Source organism: Trachinotus anak, unplaced genomic scaffold (assembly GCF_046630095.1).
Source record: "Trachinotus anak isolate AG129_WGS33_773 ecotype Australia unplaced genomic scaffold, CSIRO_AGI_Tana_v1 ptg000022l, whole genome shotgun sequence".
In the NCBI taxonomy this organism is placed as follows: domain Eukaryota; kingdom Metazoa; phylum Chordata; class Actinopteri; order Carangiformes; family Carangidae; genus Trachinotus; species Trachinotus anak.
In genome coordinates, this window is record NW_027273873.1 from 1160638 (window position 1) to 1179836 (window position 19199).

General features: G+C 41.8%; 1 protein-coding gene across 3 annotated transcripts; it reads left to right on the forward strand.

The window, feature by feature from the left end:
• Positions 1–239: 239 nt before the first annotated feature.
• On the forward strand, positions 240–18191 carry usp11 (ubiquitin specific peptidase 11). 3 transcript variants are annotated; one of them, XM_071458752.1, is made up of 21 exons: positions 240–337; positions 4756–4865; positions 5144–5274; positions 5437–5554; positions 5966–6111; positions 6308–6369; positions 6784–6883; positions 6990–7163; positions 8255–8413; positions 8617–8841; positions 9022–9105; positions 9308–9402; positions 10055–10258; positions 10704–10807; positions 11006–11518; positions 13052–13122; positions 13554–13666; positions 13842–13991; positions 14375–14490; positions 14746–14834; positions 15847–18191. In XM_071458752.1, the coding sequence occupies exons 3-21, from the start codon at positions 5242–5244 to the stop codon at positions 16021–16023; spliced, it is 2733 nt and encodes a 910-aa protein (XP_071314853.1). In that variant the 5' UTR covers positions 240–337; positions 4756–4865; positions 5144–5241; the 3' UTR covers positions 16024–18191. The 3 variants fall into 3 exon arrangements, with proteins under 3 accessions (XP_071314853.1, XP_071314851.1, XP_071314854.1); XM_071458750.1 differs by lacking the exon at positions 240–337 and adding an exon at positions 418–876; XM_071458753.1 differs by lacking the exon at positions 240–337 and adding an exon at positions 942–1187.
• The last annotated feature ends 1008 nt before the right edge of the window (positions 18192–19199 follow it).

Here is a 19199-nt window from a genome sequence, read left to right on the forward strand (position 1 = left end):
CGATATTTACAGCCACAACAATTGAAACGACAGATGCCGAAGACAACAACAAATAAACACACAATTAACATATATTTTAAATAATGAATCGTTCGCTAATAAATAATTTGAATATTTTATGTGAATAATAGATTTTCAATGACAAAATCTTAAGTAACTATTAAAGTCAGTGGATTTAATATAATTAATGTATAACCGAGTGTTCATTTCTACATATTCTATATTCTATAATATTGCAGCCCTGTAATGGTCGAACCATTGGAGTGGTCTTCCTCATGGAGTAAAGAACTGAACAAGAAAGTGTTATACAGATATTCTCCTTTCCCGGCGTGTTCAGGTGAACCTTTGCTCTCCATCAGGTCGTGTCTGGAGATGAAGTGTGCGGGTTAGGGTTAGTCTAGTTAGTTAGTTAGTTAGTTAGTCTTCATGTTCCTGAGCCTGATGGCGTGATGTCTGCTCTGTTCGTGACAGTGAACGGATTCTAGCCAAGGGCACAGGGATTGACTGTAGAAAAAACAAGCACAGCCTGCACTCACTAAAGCTGCGTTTATGTCGGTAAATTGACTGAATAAATAATGAATTAGGAGACTGATTCAGGAAGTCGTCATCGTTGGAGTCTGGACCACTTCCTATTTCCGCAAACACAGCTCCGTGCAGCTTCCCGTTTATCGGTTGATCAATGCGGCGGTTGACTTCTGTCTTTCGTTTCCTGGCTCTGTTCAATATCCTCAGCTGTTCCGACATTTATGAGTGATTGATTGGCATAATGACGGCCAACAGCCGCTGTTCCGCCGCGGAGCCTCCGGGCCTGGAGACCCAGCGGCGGGAGATCGAGTCTCTGCTGCGGGAGTGTGAGCTCCGGGCTGGGGACAGTTGGTGAGAGTCCGCCCGCCACACACACAGACGGGGCTAACTGTTAGCATCACACGGTTACCTAACGGTTATTAACGGGTTTAACGGCAGGGGCAGGTCGTTGGTGTGTTGGTGTGAACTCACTGGGACGGTTTAAAGGCTCGGCGTTGGGTGGTGGCTGTCGCCGCCGCGTTAGTTCCTGCTAACCGGGCAGACGGTGACCGAACCGTTAGCCAACGGTGCTAATGTTAGCCTGTCAGCCAGCTGTGGAGAGCCGTTCAGGCTCCGCTCGTAAAGCCTGGCTTTCGGGTTCGCCAGAGCTGGGTGGTACCGGCGTAAGTGCACAGCAGTCAGACCTCATTTAATACCAGTTTACCAGCCCCGCGGGATCCTCCCAGTTAGTGCTACTTTCCTTTTTCAGTTGATTTAGGTTATTTTGTTTGTTGGCTGGTGTTTACAGAGTATCTGCATGTCCCGAATAGTCTTACAAACGTTGAATTTACCTAAGCGGCGTTTGGATGCTTTAAATCTAATTTGCAAGTCTTGAATCGTGTCTCTTGGCTGCTGTTGGTGATAAAATGAGTCGCTACGTGACTGAGCCGTCGGGAGACATTACTTATCTTTAGATTTGTCATATGTCTGAGTTAACACGTTCTGAGTGCTTCTTTTGCCTGGCAAGTACAAAGATATTAAGTTCACTCTCACTGAATGTTCATGTTCACATATCGAAGTCTGAAAGTAAAGATTTAGTTTTCTGATATGATCAAACTGGCTGCCGGCTCATTCCTGCTCCACAGCACTGGTTGGTCTGGATGAGGCCTCCATGTATACTGGGGGTCAGCAGGGGCCCCGCAACACGTCGGGGCTCCCTGGGTGGTAAATGTGGTGATGATTTAAGATCAGAAAATCCAGCAAAGTCTTTTCTCTTTCTTCTATTCAGTCAAAAGGTGAATCATTTTAGATTTTTGGTTGTTAGTTGGAGAAAAGAGGCAATTTGATGACATCATCTTGGGCTTGATGAAACTATAACAGGTATTTTTCCTCAATTTTCTAATGTGCACTGTTCAGAGGATTTGCTCATTAAAATGACCATTAGCTGCAGCTCTGTCAAAGTCTTTACACTTCACACCTGTTTAGTTAAAGTCAGATTGGAACTTCCTGCTGTGTAGTGGAAACATGAGCAGTAGCACCATGACTGGACAGGTTTCTGCTGTCGCTGGTACCAAAGAGTGTTACGCCTTCCCTTGGTTTCAGTTTCTCTTCCCTGCGGCCACTGTCGTAAATGATAGTGGTCAGGAACACTGAACATGTCAGTTAATGCACTTCACAGTTGTACAGTGTGATAACAAAAAGTTGGACCAGGTTTTGAGACAGTTTGGCTGTGGTGTGATCTCATCAGACACAAATAAAGAACAACACTGAACGATAGACAGGTTGTTAGTCGCAACATAAAGGCTTTTAGGTTTTTATTTTTTATAAGGCGGTGGGAAGCAAAATGGAAGCCAAGTGGTTATCTGCCAAACTGTTATAAAAGAATAATGAGACCCAGAACTGAATGGGGCTTAAGAGCAGAACAGAGGGAAGAGGTTTATAATGGATCAAAAACACTGAGTGAAGAAATTAGACTCAGACTCTCAGGGAAGTAAAACAAAATGGAAATAAAAACCAAAGCTGTCTGGTGGCTTCAAGTGGTGGAATGGTTCAGATGGATACGATCAGTGTGACTAACTTTAGTTTTGTTATGGTGGTTGGAGGAAGAAGAAGAAGTTTTGTGGAAAACTGTTAACCAACCTGGACCCACCATCCAACCTTGCAGGATCAGGTTTCTCTGAGTGTTTACCTGAAATCTGCTGTATTCTTGTTTGATCAATCAGAAGAGAGGCTCAGATCCTCTCTTCTGATTGGCTCACAGACCTGTTGTTACTGGAGCTCCAGAGAGAACCTGAGAGAGGAGATGTAAAACTACACTGAGATGCTTTTTGGTTCTTAAACCACAGATATAGAACAATGAAAAAGTGTTAAATATGGGACCATGAAAGGTTTCTGACTGTCTCAGGTTCACTTCATGTGGTTGCTGTTGCTCAGAAAACTGTTTCACATTTACTCTCATCTGGATCTTCACAGTTGGAGCTGTCAGCTGAAAGCAGGACTAAATGTGTTATTTTTGTGTCCTGAGATGAATTTTCATCATCTAACATCATGTAAATTAAAACGCTGACGAGTTGTTTGGAGCTCTCGATGCGCTGAGTGCCGACCTTCAGCCAGTGGGAGAAGTGTCTTACATAAAGCAGTTTGAACACACTTCTGTGGTGACTCGCACAAGAGGTGGAGGTGTTGGATTTGACACGTGTCTGGACTCAGGAGGTGTGGATGAAATCCTCTGCCATGCTGCGTGTCACTTTGTATCACAGCTGAACAGAACCAACAATTTTCATCATTAATTCCTTGTTTGAGTCATTTTGAAAGGAAACCTGCTGGTATCAGCCTCCTGTGATTGAAGATGTTTTGCTTTACTTCAGCCCTGCCACTATTGAATCTGTTGATTCTTTTCTTGATTAATGAATTCGTTTTTGTCTGTAAACTGTCAGAAAATGGTGGAAAATGCTCATCACACATTGTCAAAGGCCAAGGTGTTTAAACAACAGTCAGAGACTAAGGAAACCAGAAAATACTCACATTTCCAAAACCGGAGCCAGAAATTTTGACATTCTTGCTTAAAAAATAATGATTTATTGATGTGACAGCTCTGCTTTATTTTGTCTCATGTAATGGTAACCTAAATTAGTTTGGGTTTTGGTTGGCTGCACTTTGGAACGTCTGGTGAACTGTTTTCTGACTCACTTGTTGCAGCCTTTATCACGATTAATCGTCAATAAGTAACTGTCTGGAAATTCTGTTGAGGAAATGTTCATGGCTAAAATACACAGGCATTAATGTTTGATTGTTTGGAGAATCCAGGTGGTTCCTGGGAAGCTGTGATACAGAGTTTAGAGCGTATTTCCCTGCAGTGGGAGTTTTTACTGATAAAGTGAAGCTGCTGAGTTTCAGGTTCACTCGCTGCTGTGGCTGGAAAGTTTCCTGATCTTGTCGTGTCGTGGTTTAATCTGAGTGCAGTTTTGGTTCCACTCTTACTGGTTCTGTCCCAGTTGGTGCAGGTCAGTGAGACTCTGCAGGAGTTTAATATGAGGCTGACTGGTAATTACATCACTATCACAGTACTTCTGATGACTGCTGCAACTAATGATCATCTTCATTATTGATGAGGCTTTTGATTACCTGGCTGGTGTTGTTTTCGCCTTGTGTGTGTGTTTGTGTGTGTCATCATGACAAACTGTGATCTGGAGACACAGACTGTAGATCAGTCAGACAGACACCTGACAGTCTGTCTGTCTGACTGATTTTGTCACCATGACAGCATCACGACCTGGAGTTGGATCAAAATAAAGGCAGAGTTCAAAGACGGCTGTGGTCCGACCCATGAGTGCATTCATGTAGTAATATCTACTGAGTACTAGTTGGTCGGAACGTCGTCATGGTAACAGGCTTTGTGGCTGCTGTGATCCCAAATGGTCCCAAATTAAAAATGTCTCTAGTTATTTTTTTCAGTTTATCGTTTAGTTCATAAAATGTCAGAGAATAATGAAAAAGTCAGTCACAGTTTCCTGAAACTGTTTCTTCTGTCGAGTTCAAAAAGAAGAGAAAGGATTTAAAATGAGGCTCAGAGACAGATGATGTTTAGTCCAACAGCTCACAACACACACACAGTCTGTTGATATAAAACAGAGACAAGAGGAAAAACCTCACATCTGAGAAGCTGCTGAAAAATAGTGGAAATGAATAATGAAAATAGTTGCAGAAGATGATGTGTGTGTGTGTGTGTGTGTGTGTGTGTGTTTGTTGCAGGTACGTGGTGGAGCATCGCTGGTTTGAACAGTGGAAGGAGTTTGTGGAGAGCGGAGACCAGAACTCGTCGTCCTTCCCTGGTCAGATCGACAACACTGAGCTGTTTGAGGGTCAGTGAACCCCCCCCCCAGACATCCTCCACACATACAAATGTGTCCTCCCTGACTGTGATTGGACGTTGCGTAAACAGGCCGTAGTAAAAGTCACAGCCCTTCACTTCATACTGGTTAGCTGACGTTAGCTGAAGCTGTTTGTACGACACATGATCTGGAACAAGTTCTAAGATGCTGACGACGCAAAGAATCCGATTTGTGCAGCTTCAGGTTTACAACAGTGACACTGTTCCTTCTTTTCTAAACACCAGTGATCAGTCATCTCCTGTTTTCAGATCTGGACTCGTACCACCTGAAGGAGCGTCTGGTGGAGAACGAGGACTTCGTGCTGGTGCCGGCTGAGGCCTGGCACAAGCTGCTGGCCTGGTACGGCATGGTGGAGAGTCAGCCGCCGCTGGAGCGCAAGGTAACACCACCAACACCAACCAGATACACTCAGCCTGAGGAGGTCCTCAGGCACTTTAACAGCAGCTGTGTGTGTGTGTGTGTGTGTGTGTGTGTGTGTGTGTGTGTGTGTGTGTGTGTGTGTGTGTGTGTGTGTGTGTGTGTGTGTGTGTGTGTGTGTCAGGTGGTAGACCTACCCAGCACTCTGAAGGTGGAGGTGTACCCTGTTGAGGTCTTCCTCTGTCTCCATAGCAACATGGAGAATGTCATCAACACACAGTTCAGCCGCGCCGACAGCATACGTGAGTTTGCCTGTGTGTGTTTCTGTGTGTACAGGTGTGTGTTTCTGTGTGTGTGTGTGTGTGTGTGTACACACAGAAACTGAGCATCATGAGAGTCAGTGTCACAGCATCCGTCTGACAGTTGTTTGGAGCAAAGTCGTGCAACCGACACGTTGACGTTCCTGCAGACACACTGCCAGCACGTCACCGCAGGAGCTAATGTAGCGATTTGGCTTCAGAGTGTTTCAGTTTTTGTTGCCTGAAAAGTTTCACTGAAGACACAAATGAATCAGACAGTTCGTATAAACATCAGAACACAGTTCAGCAGGAACTTTATCTTTCATTAAACAGTGTTTGCACAGAGAGGAAGACTGACTCTTTCTGAGGACTCCAATCTCTGTTTAACATTGGTATGTATGTGTGTGTGTGTAGAGGCGATCCAGAGAGCGGTGTGTCAGTCCTTCTCGGTGCCTCCGGGCTCAGAGTGTCGTCTGTGGATGAAGAGCTCTGACAGTAACTGCGAGCGGCTCAGGAACATCCACATGAGCGTACTGGACGCCTGTTTGAGCTCCGGGATGGTGAGGACAACCTCCCTGACACTGTTTAACCCCCCAGATGTGTAGATTGACTCTCTGTAACTTCCTCATAGCAGCAGCTCTTTCTTAAAAAAAAAAAAACCTGTCCACCTCTGAGATAAGCTGGAACATGTCTCTGTGTGTGTGTGTGTGTGTGTGTGTGTGTGTGTGTGTGTGTGTGTGTGTGTGTGTGTGTCAGACGGTGATTATGGAGACGAGGAATGCTGACGGCACCTGGCCGAGCTCCAGACCTCAGATCATGTAAGATCTCTCTCTCCCCCCCCCTCCCCCCCGTCTCTCTCTCTACTTATCTGTTTATCTGATCTCATATATTTTATCTCTGTCTCTCTTTCATCCGTCCTCAGGTTTGTCCCTCCTGTGTATCTTGTTCTACCTGACTCACTGTCTTCACATTACTTTCAGTTTTGTTTCCTCTGAAAACCCCACCCTCTCTCTCTCTCTCTCTCACCCTCTCTCTCTCTCTCTCTCTGTCTTGCCCTCTCCCTGATCCTACAGAGCATCATCATGTTTTAATCCACTGACACTTGTCTGGAGTGATATTATAATGGATTCATAAACTACACTAATAACTCAGCATACTTTCATTAGTACCAATAATGTGAACAAATAAAGAGGCTCAGAGAAAAGCTGCTCTCTCATCCTGACCCCCCCCAGGAGGAACTCTGTGGAGGAGCAGGACTCGTACCGAGGACAGCCGGGGGTCTGCGGCCTCACCAACCTGGGCAACACCTGCTTCATGAACTCTGCTCTGCAGGTGCGCACACACACACACTATTTACTAACACACAGGGAAATCATTTATATTTGCTGCTTCGTCTCCATCTGTCCTCCCTCACACCTCCCTCTCTCTGTCCCTCCAGTGTCTGAGTAACACCCCGCCCCTGACGGAGTACTTCCTGCAGAGCTCCTACCTGGAGGAGCTGAACTTCACCAACCCTCTGGGGATGAAGGGGGAGATCGCCGAGGCCTACGCTGACGTCATCAAACAGATGTGGTCGGGGAGGCATTACTCTGTGGTGCCGCGCGTCTTCAAGGTACCACAGGCTTAAACCGACTGATTACACACAGGTGTCAGGTTCACCTGTGGACTGATGAGAGCCCTGAAGCAGTGGTGGGGTTGGACATGGATCAATAAACTCAAATTAGCGTCAGCTGCTGCATTTAATGCTTTTTACTGTTGCACTGCTTTTTAATTCAGTGGGTTTTGAGTCTTCAGTGCATGTGATGTTTATTTCATGCCAAAACTAAGACCAGCAGTGCCTCTGCATGTCGGGGTTTTGGTTGATATCTTCAGCTGTGGCCTGATCACAGATCAGAGATCAGTGGGGCTGCTGTCTGACAGACAAACCTCAGAACAGGAACAGAGGAGTGAAACTAAACTACAAACCATAGAGGATATACTGAGAGCTGGAGCACAACGGCTGCTCTCTGTGGAGCTTCAAGAGAAACATCAGAGCTTCTCCTCTGAGCTCTTTACGCCTCAGTCAGTGAAGCCTGGACTCTTCATGTTAAACTTCAGCATGAAATATAATGTGACAGATACTCAGTAAAGCTGTTGAATGGTTTGATGCTGTTTGAGGAGAGAGAACCAAAACCACAAAACTCTGCTGACAAAGTTTTGTCCTGCTTTTATACTTGATGAGGAAATTAACGCCAAATGTGGATTTATCTGCTGCTGAGTCCCCAACCAATGCACCAATTCCTCCTCTTTGTTAAAACAGTTTTAAAGGTCCCATGTTTTACTCTCCCCCTGTGTTTCACTTGAAGTGTTGATATCCATAAGACCAGAGCGAAACAGCAGATTTCACATAAACACTCAGAGAAACCTCGTTTGAAGGCTCAGTTTCTGAATACAGGCTGTGTGCATTTCTCTGTGGACTGAGGCTTTGATACTTTCACAGTATTAATATAGAACCTAGACCTGCTTTATAATCACAAACACATGGACATCTACCTTTATACTGTGTGGAGCTTTCATGGCATTGGGTTAGCTACTATGAAACTGTGAGAACTGACAACAAAAACATTGTTGTTGTAGTTGTCCTAAGCAGTGTGTTGTGTCTTTCTGTGTGTGTGTGTGTGTGTGTGTGCGCGTGTGTGCGTGTGCGTGTGCGCACGCGCGCAGACAAAGGTGGGTCACTTTGCGTCTCAGTTTCTGGGCTACCAGCAGCACGACAGTCAGGAGCTTCTGTCCTTCCTGCTGGACGGTCTGCACGAAGACCTGAACCGAGTCAAAAACAAAGAGTACATTGAACTTCGGGACGCTGATGGACGACCTGACCAGGTGAGCTACTGGAGTGACACCTGAACTACACCCGGACTCCACTCAGCTCATTCCACTGTGTTCAGGCTTCTGTCTTTTCTGTCACTTAATTTTGTTCCTGATCTTTACAATAACTTCTTCTTTTAAGCTCCAAACAAAATAACTAACGTTGTTCTGAATTAATGTTGTTCTGATTCTTCACCTTTCTCCTTCCTCTCCCACAGGAAGTGGCGGAGGAGGCGTGGCGTAACCACCGCCGGCGGAATGACTCGGTGATCGTCGACACATTTCACGGCCTCTTCAAGTCCACGCTCGTCTGTCCTGAGTGCCACAAGGTCTCTGTGACCTTCGACCCCTTCTGCTACCTGAGCGTCCCACTTCCTGTCAGCAAGGAGCGCGTCATGGAGGTCTTCTTCGTCTCTCTGGACCCCTACGCCAAACCTGTTCAGGTAACTGTTTCTGTCAGTGTTTAACTGTCGTCACCTCCAGCGTGAAGGTGAAGTGTCAGGAAAATGAAGAATATTAAACTGTTAATGCAATTTCCCTGTGTATTAGTAAATACTGTGTGTGTGTGTGTGTGTGTGTGTGTGTGTGTGTGTGTGTGTGTGTGTGTGTGTGTGTGTCTGTAGCATCGTGTTGTGGTTCCTAAAGCAGGGAAAGTGTCCGACCTCTGCTCTGCTCTGTCAGAGATGACCAGCGTACCTCCTTCACAGGTCAGTGTGTGTTTGTTTATCAGCAAAGTTACACAAAAAGTAATGAAATGATTTGCACCAAACTTGGAGGAGGGATGGGGGATGGGGGATCGGGGATGGGGGATGGGCCAGGGAAGAATCCACAGTTAATGACCTGATGAGACTGAGGTGGTCACAGGGTCAGAGTGGGAAGGTTAACCTCTTCTGTGTTTGTGTGTTACAGATGGTGGTGGCTGATGTTTTCAACCATCGTTTCTATAAGATCTACAGCGCTGATGAAGCTCTGAGCTGCATTCTGGACCGAGACGACATCTTTGTGTAAGAAAACAACTTTCTCTGTCTCAGGCCACGTCCACACTACTTTGAAAATGAAAACGACCTCCATGCCAAGCGTTTATCCCCTTATCAGAAGACATCACAACATCACATGACCATTCATGTACACTGGTCATGCATGAGCTGGTGTAAACAGCAGATTGTCTGCTCTGCAGTTGATTAGTTGCAGTAAAGACTAAAAATGAGGAACAGCAAAGACATTTGTAGCATTAAAATACAGAACTGAGCTGAACAACAGCTGCTGCAAACACAACAAGGTCAGTAACACTGTCATTCATTCTCCATGTTGTTTCACCACTGGTAGTCCAGGCTGATAAGAGCCAATCAGGAGCTACCGTGGGTGTCTACATCATCGTTTCCAAAGGTCTCTGTTTGTTTCTGTCCAGACTACAACACAACCTGGAGGTTTAGATTCAAACAGGCCCAGGTTTCCAAAAGTGTCTGTTTAGGGGCTGAAAACTCCAGGGAGGGTAGTGTGGACGGAGCCACGGTTTCAGGAGAGAATGTGTCAGGTTCCCATAACAAACAGCACTGATTCATTTCAAAGGGTTTCTCCAGCCTGAAGCCAACCTGCTGTCGTGTGTGTGTGGGTGTGGGTGTGTGTGTGTGTGTGTGTGGGGGGGGGTGTGTGCAGATACGAGCTGAGCGTGCTGGAGGAGCAGCAGGAGGAGCAGGTGCTGCTGGCTCTCTACCTTAGGGAACGCTCTCACTACAGAGACTACGGCTCGGGCAGCAGCTCGTACGGCACGTCGCTGTTTGGACACCCGCTGCTGCTCAACGTGCCGCGCAGCAGCTGCAGCCAGGAGGCTCTCTACACCCTGTTCCTGCAGAGGCTGGCGTGAGCACACACACACCAGTGAACTTTACTGTTTTTTTAAGTTTTTAAAATGTGATTAACATACAGATTTAAACGTTTTTAAACCTGTTACAATTCACAGACCTGATTTATTAACAAATGACTATTAAACAGAAGATGTGGCGTTTTTACTTCTTTTCCCACCAACAAGAACAAGAACAAGGACATTTCAGCCAGACAATAACAACAGTAACTATGTTCATAATGAACAAAGGACAAAAGGAGACAAAAACAAAATAACAACAACTATAGATAATTAAATAAACAATAATAATAGGTACATTATCAGTGTACTTCCTGTGCTTCCATATTTTTAATCATTAAAGTGGTTAAAATGGTTTAGATCTTTTTTTTCCACAAAGTCTCCCCCCTGTTGCAATGAATATCACTTCCTGATGTGTGTATATATGTGTGTGTGCTGGAGCAGGCGTTATGTGCGACCTCCCGACCCTTCTGAGGAGTTGGAGGAAGAGGAGGAAGATGATGATGAAGAGGAGTTGTACAAGACTCAGACCAACGGCATCAGTGACGGTATTGTCTCCTCCTGCTACAAGCTTGATGTTGATGCTTATGCTAATAATAATTATTATCAGAATAGTAATAATGGAAACGATCAGGTGACTCAGGGAACTTTTCATTTAATTAATGAAACTAATTGTTGTAAACAGGCTAATTGTGAACTGCATGTGTCCTCAGTTTCCTTCTGATGGTTGTGTGTTGTCTTCTCAGATGAGCAGCCGGACACTGCAGAGAAAGCCCAACCCTCACAGACAGAGCCTTCCTGCAGCAATGCCTCTGCAAACAGCCAATCAGATGACGCTGCTACCGCCGAGCCCCTCCCTGAGCTTAACCACAAGCAACCCTCACTGGACCACGGAGACACAGAGACCAATAACGGGTCCCAGAACCAGACTGAGCCCCTCTGCGGCGTTGATGCTACTGCCACCAACAGCACCACTAACGTGAGTCCCTGTGGGGACTCGAGCAGGACCGCCGATGCAGACACCAGCTCAGAACCACCAGCAGAGCAAACGCCAGAGCCCAGTGAGACCACAGAAGAAGAAAAAGAGGAAGACAAGCAGGAGGAGGCGTGTTCTCCCAGTCCACCAGCCAATGAGCAGCCAGCTAAGAGGAGGGCGTGTTGTAAGAGGAGGAAGAGTTTGTTCACCATCCAGGCAGTCAACTCCAATGGGACGACTGAGAGAGGGATGGGAGAGGGAGGGAGCGCTGTGTCCTTCAGCTGTAAGTCTGAACACACACACACAGACTGACCCTTGTCCTAATTCAGAACAGTTACATCATAAAAGACAACACTGCCACCAACACTTAAAGCTCCACCCAGTCTAAAGGTAGATGTCCATGTGTTTGTGATTATAAAGCAGGTCCAGGTTCTATATTAATACTGTGAAAGTATCAAAGCCTCAGTCCACAGAGAAATGCACACAGCCTGTATTCAGACACTGAGCCTTAAAACCAGCCGTCAGGACTTCTGGAACTTTGTGATGTCACAACAAAGCAGTCACCACTCTCAACCATGCTCCAAGCCCCGCCCACCTGGACCCACCATCAAACCTTGCAGGATTTGGTTTCTCTGAGTGTTTACCTGAAATCTGCTGTATTTTTATTAGATCACACAGGAAACAACCAGTGAGTCAATCAAGTCAGTGAGGATCTGAGCCTCTCTTCTGATTGGCCTTTTAAAATTAAACATAAAACAATAATGGCTAAAAGAGACACATCAATGTCGAGGACAAAATTATCAGTTTAAACATTAAATATTCTGATGGTTCTTCCATTTGTAAGGAGCAAAGAAACTAAAAGCTGATTTCTCCAGTGGTCTAAGCTCAGAGGATGAGACAGTGGTTGTGAAATAAAGTTTCCAATTCACCACCAGTTTAAGGTGAAATATTCAGTAAATATTGTCCTCAAGAACCACACATTCACAGTTTCACCCGCACATCCCTTAACATATTGTGTTTGAAAAACCACATTGATCTGTTAACAAATAGGATTTTCAACATGAAACATCGCTGCATGGCTCCTCAGGAGACGAGCCAACATCCCGGCCTGAAGTTCTCAATAAAGCGGTTTCCATACAGGGTCAAACATCACTCACTCAGATTGAGACGTCACCCTCACATTGCTGTTAATTTCTTCATCTCATTGACTCAGAGAGGATTTGTCAGTACTTTGAAATCACTGGAATTTGAACAGGGGCAGCAGCTGCAGAAGTCTCCACATATTGACGTCAGTCTGTTCGGCACCAGTCGTTCATCATATAAACGTGTGATAAAAAGCTCAAGTTTGTGTCTCTCTGATAACTTGACTCCTCAGTCTTTTATGACAGCAGTTACATTTCCTGTGTGATCTTCTTCCCATTGCTTTATTGTGCCTGAGGGGACATTAGTCTCACAGCCCTGTTAGAGACACAACTCACACAGACTTAAACACAAAATATATAAAACACACATTAATGAGGTATTGTTTCAGCGTCAAGGCAAAGATGAAGGTGTGAGCACAGCTGTGATGACGCATCAGTCAGTCAGATACTGGGAGGAAACACACTGTACTGCAGCAGCAGAGTTTGTACTTCACTTGTTCTTAAAAACATTTCCAAGCTGCATTAACAGGTAAAATTCTAATGTTCTCCTGAAAGAGGAATGATGAGAAGCTGCAGCGAACGTTCTGACACGTCTGCTGTGTCACTTTACAAACATCTTATTTGGATACATTTTCCATTTAATTTAAATGTACTAAGGTTCTGTGTCTCTGCAGCTCAGCCTTACGTGGCCATCGACTGGGACCCTGAAATGAAGAAGAGATTCTACAATGAAAATGAAGCTGAGGTCAGTGTGACAGTGTGTGATTTATATTCTGTATAATCAATACACAGGGTCACATTAACCCACAGTGAACTCTGTGCCTCAAGTTAGTTTGTTGTAAGTCGATGGAAATACATTTATAAAGAAATGCACAATGTAAAACATAATATCAAGTAAAGTATTGAAGATGCTAAATCTAGATTTTGAGATTAGATTGGTGCTTTGCAGGTAGAACTTTAGGACTTTGAAGGAAGAAAGTTTTCTGTTTTCAAATTAACAACTAACCTTTATAGGGCCAATAATAGACTAAACTGAAAACAAAGATCTGTTTTGTCATATTTTACTGTGTCCTTACAGACTCCCTCCGCTCACGTCTCTACCCGTTGATTTATTGGTTGTAAAGAAACATGAACATATATAAACTTTCTTTCTTCTTTTTTTCTCCTCCTGTGTAGAAGTACGTCAAACATGCAAGTATGGAGGTTCCTCAGCAGCAGACCACAGTTCAGCTGCAGGAGTGTATCGAGCTGTTCACCACTGTTGAAACATTGGAGGAGGAGAACCCATGGTAACACTCACACACTTCTCCTCTCCCAATGATGAACAGCTGAGAAAAGTGTACGATTTTGTGTGTGTGTGTGTGTGTGTGTGTGTGTGTGTGTGTGTGTGTGTGTGTGTGTGTGTGTGTGTGTGTGTGTGTGTGTGTGTGTGTGTGTTTTTTTTTTTTTTTTTTTTTTTTTCAGGTACTGTCCAGTGTGTAAGAAGCACCAGCTGGCCACTAAGAAGCTGGACCTCTGGTCTCTGCCCGAGGTTCTCATCATCCACCTCAAGAGGTTTTCCTACACCAAGTTCACCAGAGAGAAACTGGACAGCATCGTGGACTTCCCCCTCAGGTATACACAGACACACACCTGCAGAGGTCTCTGTATCTGAGGTTTTCTTGTTATTGCAGACAATGGAAAAGAACAACGGGGCAAACATGCTACAAGGTTATGCACATTACTAAATTAGCGCAAGCAGACACATTCTGTGAATTTAAGATTTTCAGATTGTAAAATTTATTAGTGAAACTAAATTTAGTATCATTGTTGCATCAAGTCATGAGATCAGAATTTCAAAAATCTTGCATACAACAAATTGATATGAGCTACAGTGGAAAGATTCCCCGTTCCGTTTTAGCTGGACCTGATCTAAACCACAGCAGTGCCAGTCATACTAAGTACTAAGGACCACAGCCTCTCTGAAAACTGTATTGTATGTGGTGTTATTGCTGCAGAGACCTGGACTTCTCCGGTTGCCTCTTGAGGAAAAGTCTGTCCAGTGGGGAGCCTCCGAGCCGCTATGACCTCATTGCTGTGTCCAACCACTACGGAGGACTTAGAGATGGACATTGTAAGGCCCTTTGGTTTAAACTGTAGACACCATATACCACTCTGCAATTTGATTTATGACTGGTGACCTTTATACAACACACTATTACACTTGCACATCTCTTTGTGTATGTTAATACTGGGTCTTTTTGTAGCTTTGTCAGCTACTGTAACGTTGAATCAGACAGGTCAAGTTGAAGGTTTTAGGTTTATTGAACAGATGATTCCTTTTTAGTTTAACTGCCCTGTATACTCATAATTGTCTGTGCTCCTCAAGACACCAGCTATGCGAAGAACAAGGATAACGGTCAGTGGTATTACTTTGATGACAGCAAGGTGACCTACGCCAGAGAGGACCAGATTGTGGTCAGTATCACACACACCACTGATACAGAACTGTTTAGGCTGTTCAGTCAGTCTATTAAAATCCAGATACTTATCAGGTAATGTGCAGTGCAAAAACTTATTGTATACTAGGGTATAAAAATGTCATGAGATGGGTCATAGTATAGTAACTGAAAAAAAGTTTGTCAGTATAGGAAGTGAAAAAAATGTAAAATGTCAGCATAGTAAGGTATACACAGGTCATAGAATAGTAAGTGAAAAAAAGTCAAAATGACATTGACATTTTTTGACACTTTTATACCTTACTATGCTGACTTTTGACATTTTTCCATTTTTTTCACTTAAAAAGGTTATAGTGTAGTAAGTGAAAAAAAATATCCAAAAATGTCAGTATATTAAGTGGAAAAAAATGTCAGCATGTAAAATGTCAGCATAGCAAGGTATAAAAATGTCCAAAAAAAAAAAAAAAGGTCACAGTATGGTAAGTGAAAAAGTTATAGTATAGTAAGTCAATCAAATGTAAAATGTCAGCATAGGAAGGTATAAAAATGTCAAAAAAGAAGTCATAGTATAGTAAGTGAAAAAGTCAAAATGACAATACTATGACATTTTAACATTTTTTTCCACTTTTTTTCCACTTACTATACTATGACATTTTTATACCTTACTATGCTGACATTTGACATTGTTTTCACTTCCTACACCATGACTAGTAAGGTATAAAAATGTCAAATGTCAGAGGTATAGAAGTATCGTAAGTGGAAAAAATGTCAGCATAGTAAGGTATAAAAATGTTTTTTTTAAAAAGTCATAGTATAGTAAGTTAAAAAAAAATGTAAAAAGTAAAAAAAAAAAATGTCATAGTATAGGAAGTCAAAAAATGTCAAAAGTCAGCATAGTAAGGTATAAAAGTGTCAAAAAAAGTCATAGTATAGTAAGTGAAAAAAGATGTCGTAGTATATGACTGTTATTATACAGTTCATAGTTACAGGAACGATCTGGTTAGCTGTAACGTTTTTGTTCTCTCCTGCAGACCAACGCTGCCTATGTCTTGTTTTACCACCGACAAGACAAAATCAGAAAGCCCACTCTGCCCAGCCCCAGCACAAGCCCCGCCTCCTCCGCCCAGCCTGCCAACGATATCACATCCTGCAAAGATGATGACGCAGAGCTGGGCGCTGCCTCCTATGTTACCATGGAAACAGACTAAATTAACGCTAAAGTTGTAGGTTAATTCTGGCCTATTCCCATCTTTTTTTTTTAAACAGTCATCTGGTTTTTACTTCTTCAGAACAGCTGGCCTTTTCTAGTCTTTTTTTATTTTGTATTTTTCAACATCACTTGAACTTTCTTTGATTACTACTCTCCCCGTTAGTAATGACAACAAAGCACCTCGCAGGCTGTATCTCAGATCACCTCATTCTTATTCTTTGCTCTTAACATTGGTGTTTGCTTGGAAGCCTGTGGCTCCATGATTCTCAGGTAGTTTAATTAGAAAGGAGGGGATCCGCTTTAGATTGACAGATTTGAGTTAAAACCGTTAGAAATCTGGTTTGGACCGACAGCTGCAGTGAGGACATAGAACAGTAATGGATGTTAATCCAACTGAGTCTACATAAATTACAATGCTTTTTATTGGTGGATAAAAACATTGTGAAAGCCAAACACTCAGTGAGTTCACTAAGTGTTAAACTGACCAATTCCAACAAGGACATTAGAAAGAAAAATGTAATTATTTTGGTCTATTTAAATGATTCACAAATAATTAAATTTTAAAATGATATTACAAAATTCATTTAAAAAGGCTTTTAAATATCTGATTTTCCAGGAGTGAAACAAAGACTGGCTCTGCTAACACCACGAAAAAGTTATACACATTTATTAAATTAAGCATCATTAAAAGCCAAACACTATATTGGTTTTGTCTATTGTTTGTCATTATCTACTTAGCTTGATCACTAATTAGATTCTGTGCCATCTCTAAACAGTTTCCTGGGTTAAACCCTGAAATGTTCATGTATTTACTAATATGACTGACAGTTCATTTGTCTTGTGCTTTAGAATTAAGTTTCCATTTCATTACGTCTTTAAATTCTTTAACACATTATACAGATAGGATTTAATTTTAAATGTCTTAAATTAAAGTTATCACAAACTGGAAACTGTTCATGTTAAACAGGAAACAAAATGATTAGCAACGCCTTAGTAAATGGAACAATGGTCCAATTTAAAAGCCTTTTTACGATCAATACATTTTGTGATGCCATTTTAAAATGAAATCATTCATTCATCCTCTAAAGACAGAAGAAAGAAATCAATTATCAAATAGATCAATTACAGTTTACAGTGCATCATTAAAACGCTAATTTTATTAAGTTATAGTTAGGTTGTTTTTTGTTTTTAATGCATCAGTTAATTCAGTCCTAAATTTTAAACATGAACAAATCCTATGATTATTTAGGAGACATCTCCAGGATCTGTATTTTATGGAAATTAATTTCATCCTTTACCCTAAGACTGCAATTACAACTGGTGAATTTCTGTTTGTTTGATTCTGCAATTTTAAAAAACAGCTTTTGAAGAAATTGACACCAAATTTTACAAGTAAAAACAAGAAAATATTAAAATAAGAATGTTTTATATAGTTTGTGTTATAAATGAACTTGAACTGTCTGTAGACAAAATATGTAACTGATGAAACTTTTTTTCCTTTTTACGTGTCTAATGAAAGCAGGTTAGTTACTGTGATGGTTGATTGTACAACAGAATTCAGTACAAAACCATTAAAGAGGACCAGGGAGCAGCGTGAGGGGATGGGTAATCAGAGAGTGTGTTTATAATAGATAAATAGATAATTTAATACTGAACAAAGCTGCCAGGGACAATAAGTTAATCTTTCTTTGTATATTTTGATTGTTTTTCTCTTGTATTTATTTTTTTAATGGACTAATTTCAGCTGTCACATGAATACAGGTTTTTTTTTTCTTGAACAACTTCATTGATCGACTGGTGCAGGACATTAAGATGCTAATTTTTTGTATTTATGGATAACATTTGTATTCAGGCATAATTATTTGACAGAATGACAGAAAAGCTGTTTAATTTTCTTCCAGTCTGTGCAGAGAGACAGACGCAGGCAAAGTTTTCTCTCTGTGGTCAGAGTGAGCTCTCACTGATTTTTAAACCGGCTCTGTGTACAGTATTTTTGTATTGTAAGAAATGTATAATTATTATTATTATCATTCTTGGGTGGAGCAGGAGGGAAGCTTGGGGCAATTTCTTTCTTGGGTCTTCCCTGTCAAATATCAGATGAAAATATTTTATTGTACTTTCACTTCTTTTGATATGAATAAAAGGATAATTATTATCACAACAAGACATGAAGGAGTTTTTATAATTTTGGCTGTAAATGTTCTGTCACACCAGAAATCATTTTACAGTGCTTTTAGTCATCTTCATCTTATATTTTTAGATTATTTCAAAACTGTATAAACTTTATATACAGTCTATAAGTCGACCAGATCCAAAGAAAACACTTAAGTGGGTGTTCAAATCGAAAAATATTTAAAACACAACTGTTGGCACTGAACAGAGGTCAATAAAACTGTGAGACCGGATTTTAACAGGATTCCACCAAGAATATAAGTTAACTCATATTTGATTGGTTCACTCAGCCATTTGTTGAGCCAGATTCAACTTGTGTGTTTTTTGTAATTACTCTACATTCAGCAGTTCGTTTTATTGTTTTAAACCAAAAAAAAAAAAACAGCCATTTTTCTATTTTTGTTGTCAGAATTAAAACACAAAAAACAAGAACATGAAATTGGAATAAATGTCCAATTCTGGTGTTTGCAAATTCCTTCTTTTCATTTTTCCTTGGTGAGTTGAAGAATGAAGAAAGGTAGTCAGATGGCAATGAAGGTAAATATTTCAAAATAAAAGAGGATAGAATGGCCATTCTATTAAAGTGTAAAATTATAGTACAGACAGAAAAACATACATTTGTTTATTTCCCTGACATGGGCCACGGAAGAAGCCGTTAAATTTTGGGGTTAGAACTTTACTAATGGGTAAAATAGTGACACTATATATAGTTAGAGTTATTTTGCCCTTAATGATTAAATAAATGAATTAAATAAAGCCTTTAAGCCTCGAGGTTGTAGTTCTGGCTACAACGAACAGTAGCTATAAAAAGTGAACATTAGTGTGATCATATGGCACAATATTAATTGATTTGATAACCTATTACAAGGTCAAAGAGTGAACAATAATTTGGTAACAGGTGGTGACCTCTTTAGACAACACAAATTAATTAGGCCTTTAATTCACACTAAGCAAGCAAATAATAATTCACACTCTTTTGATAAAATAAAAGATAAGATAAAA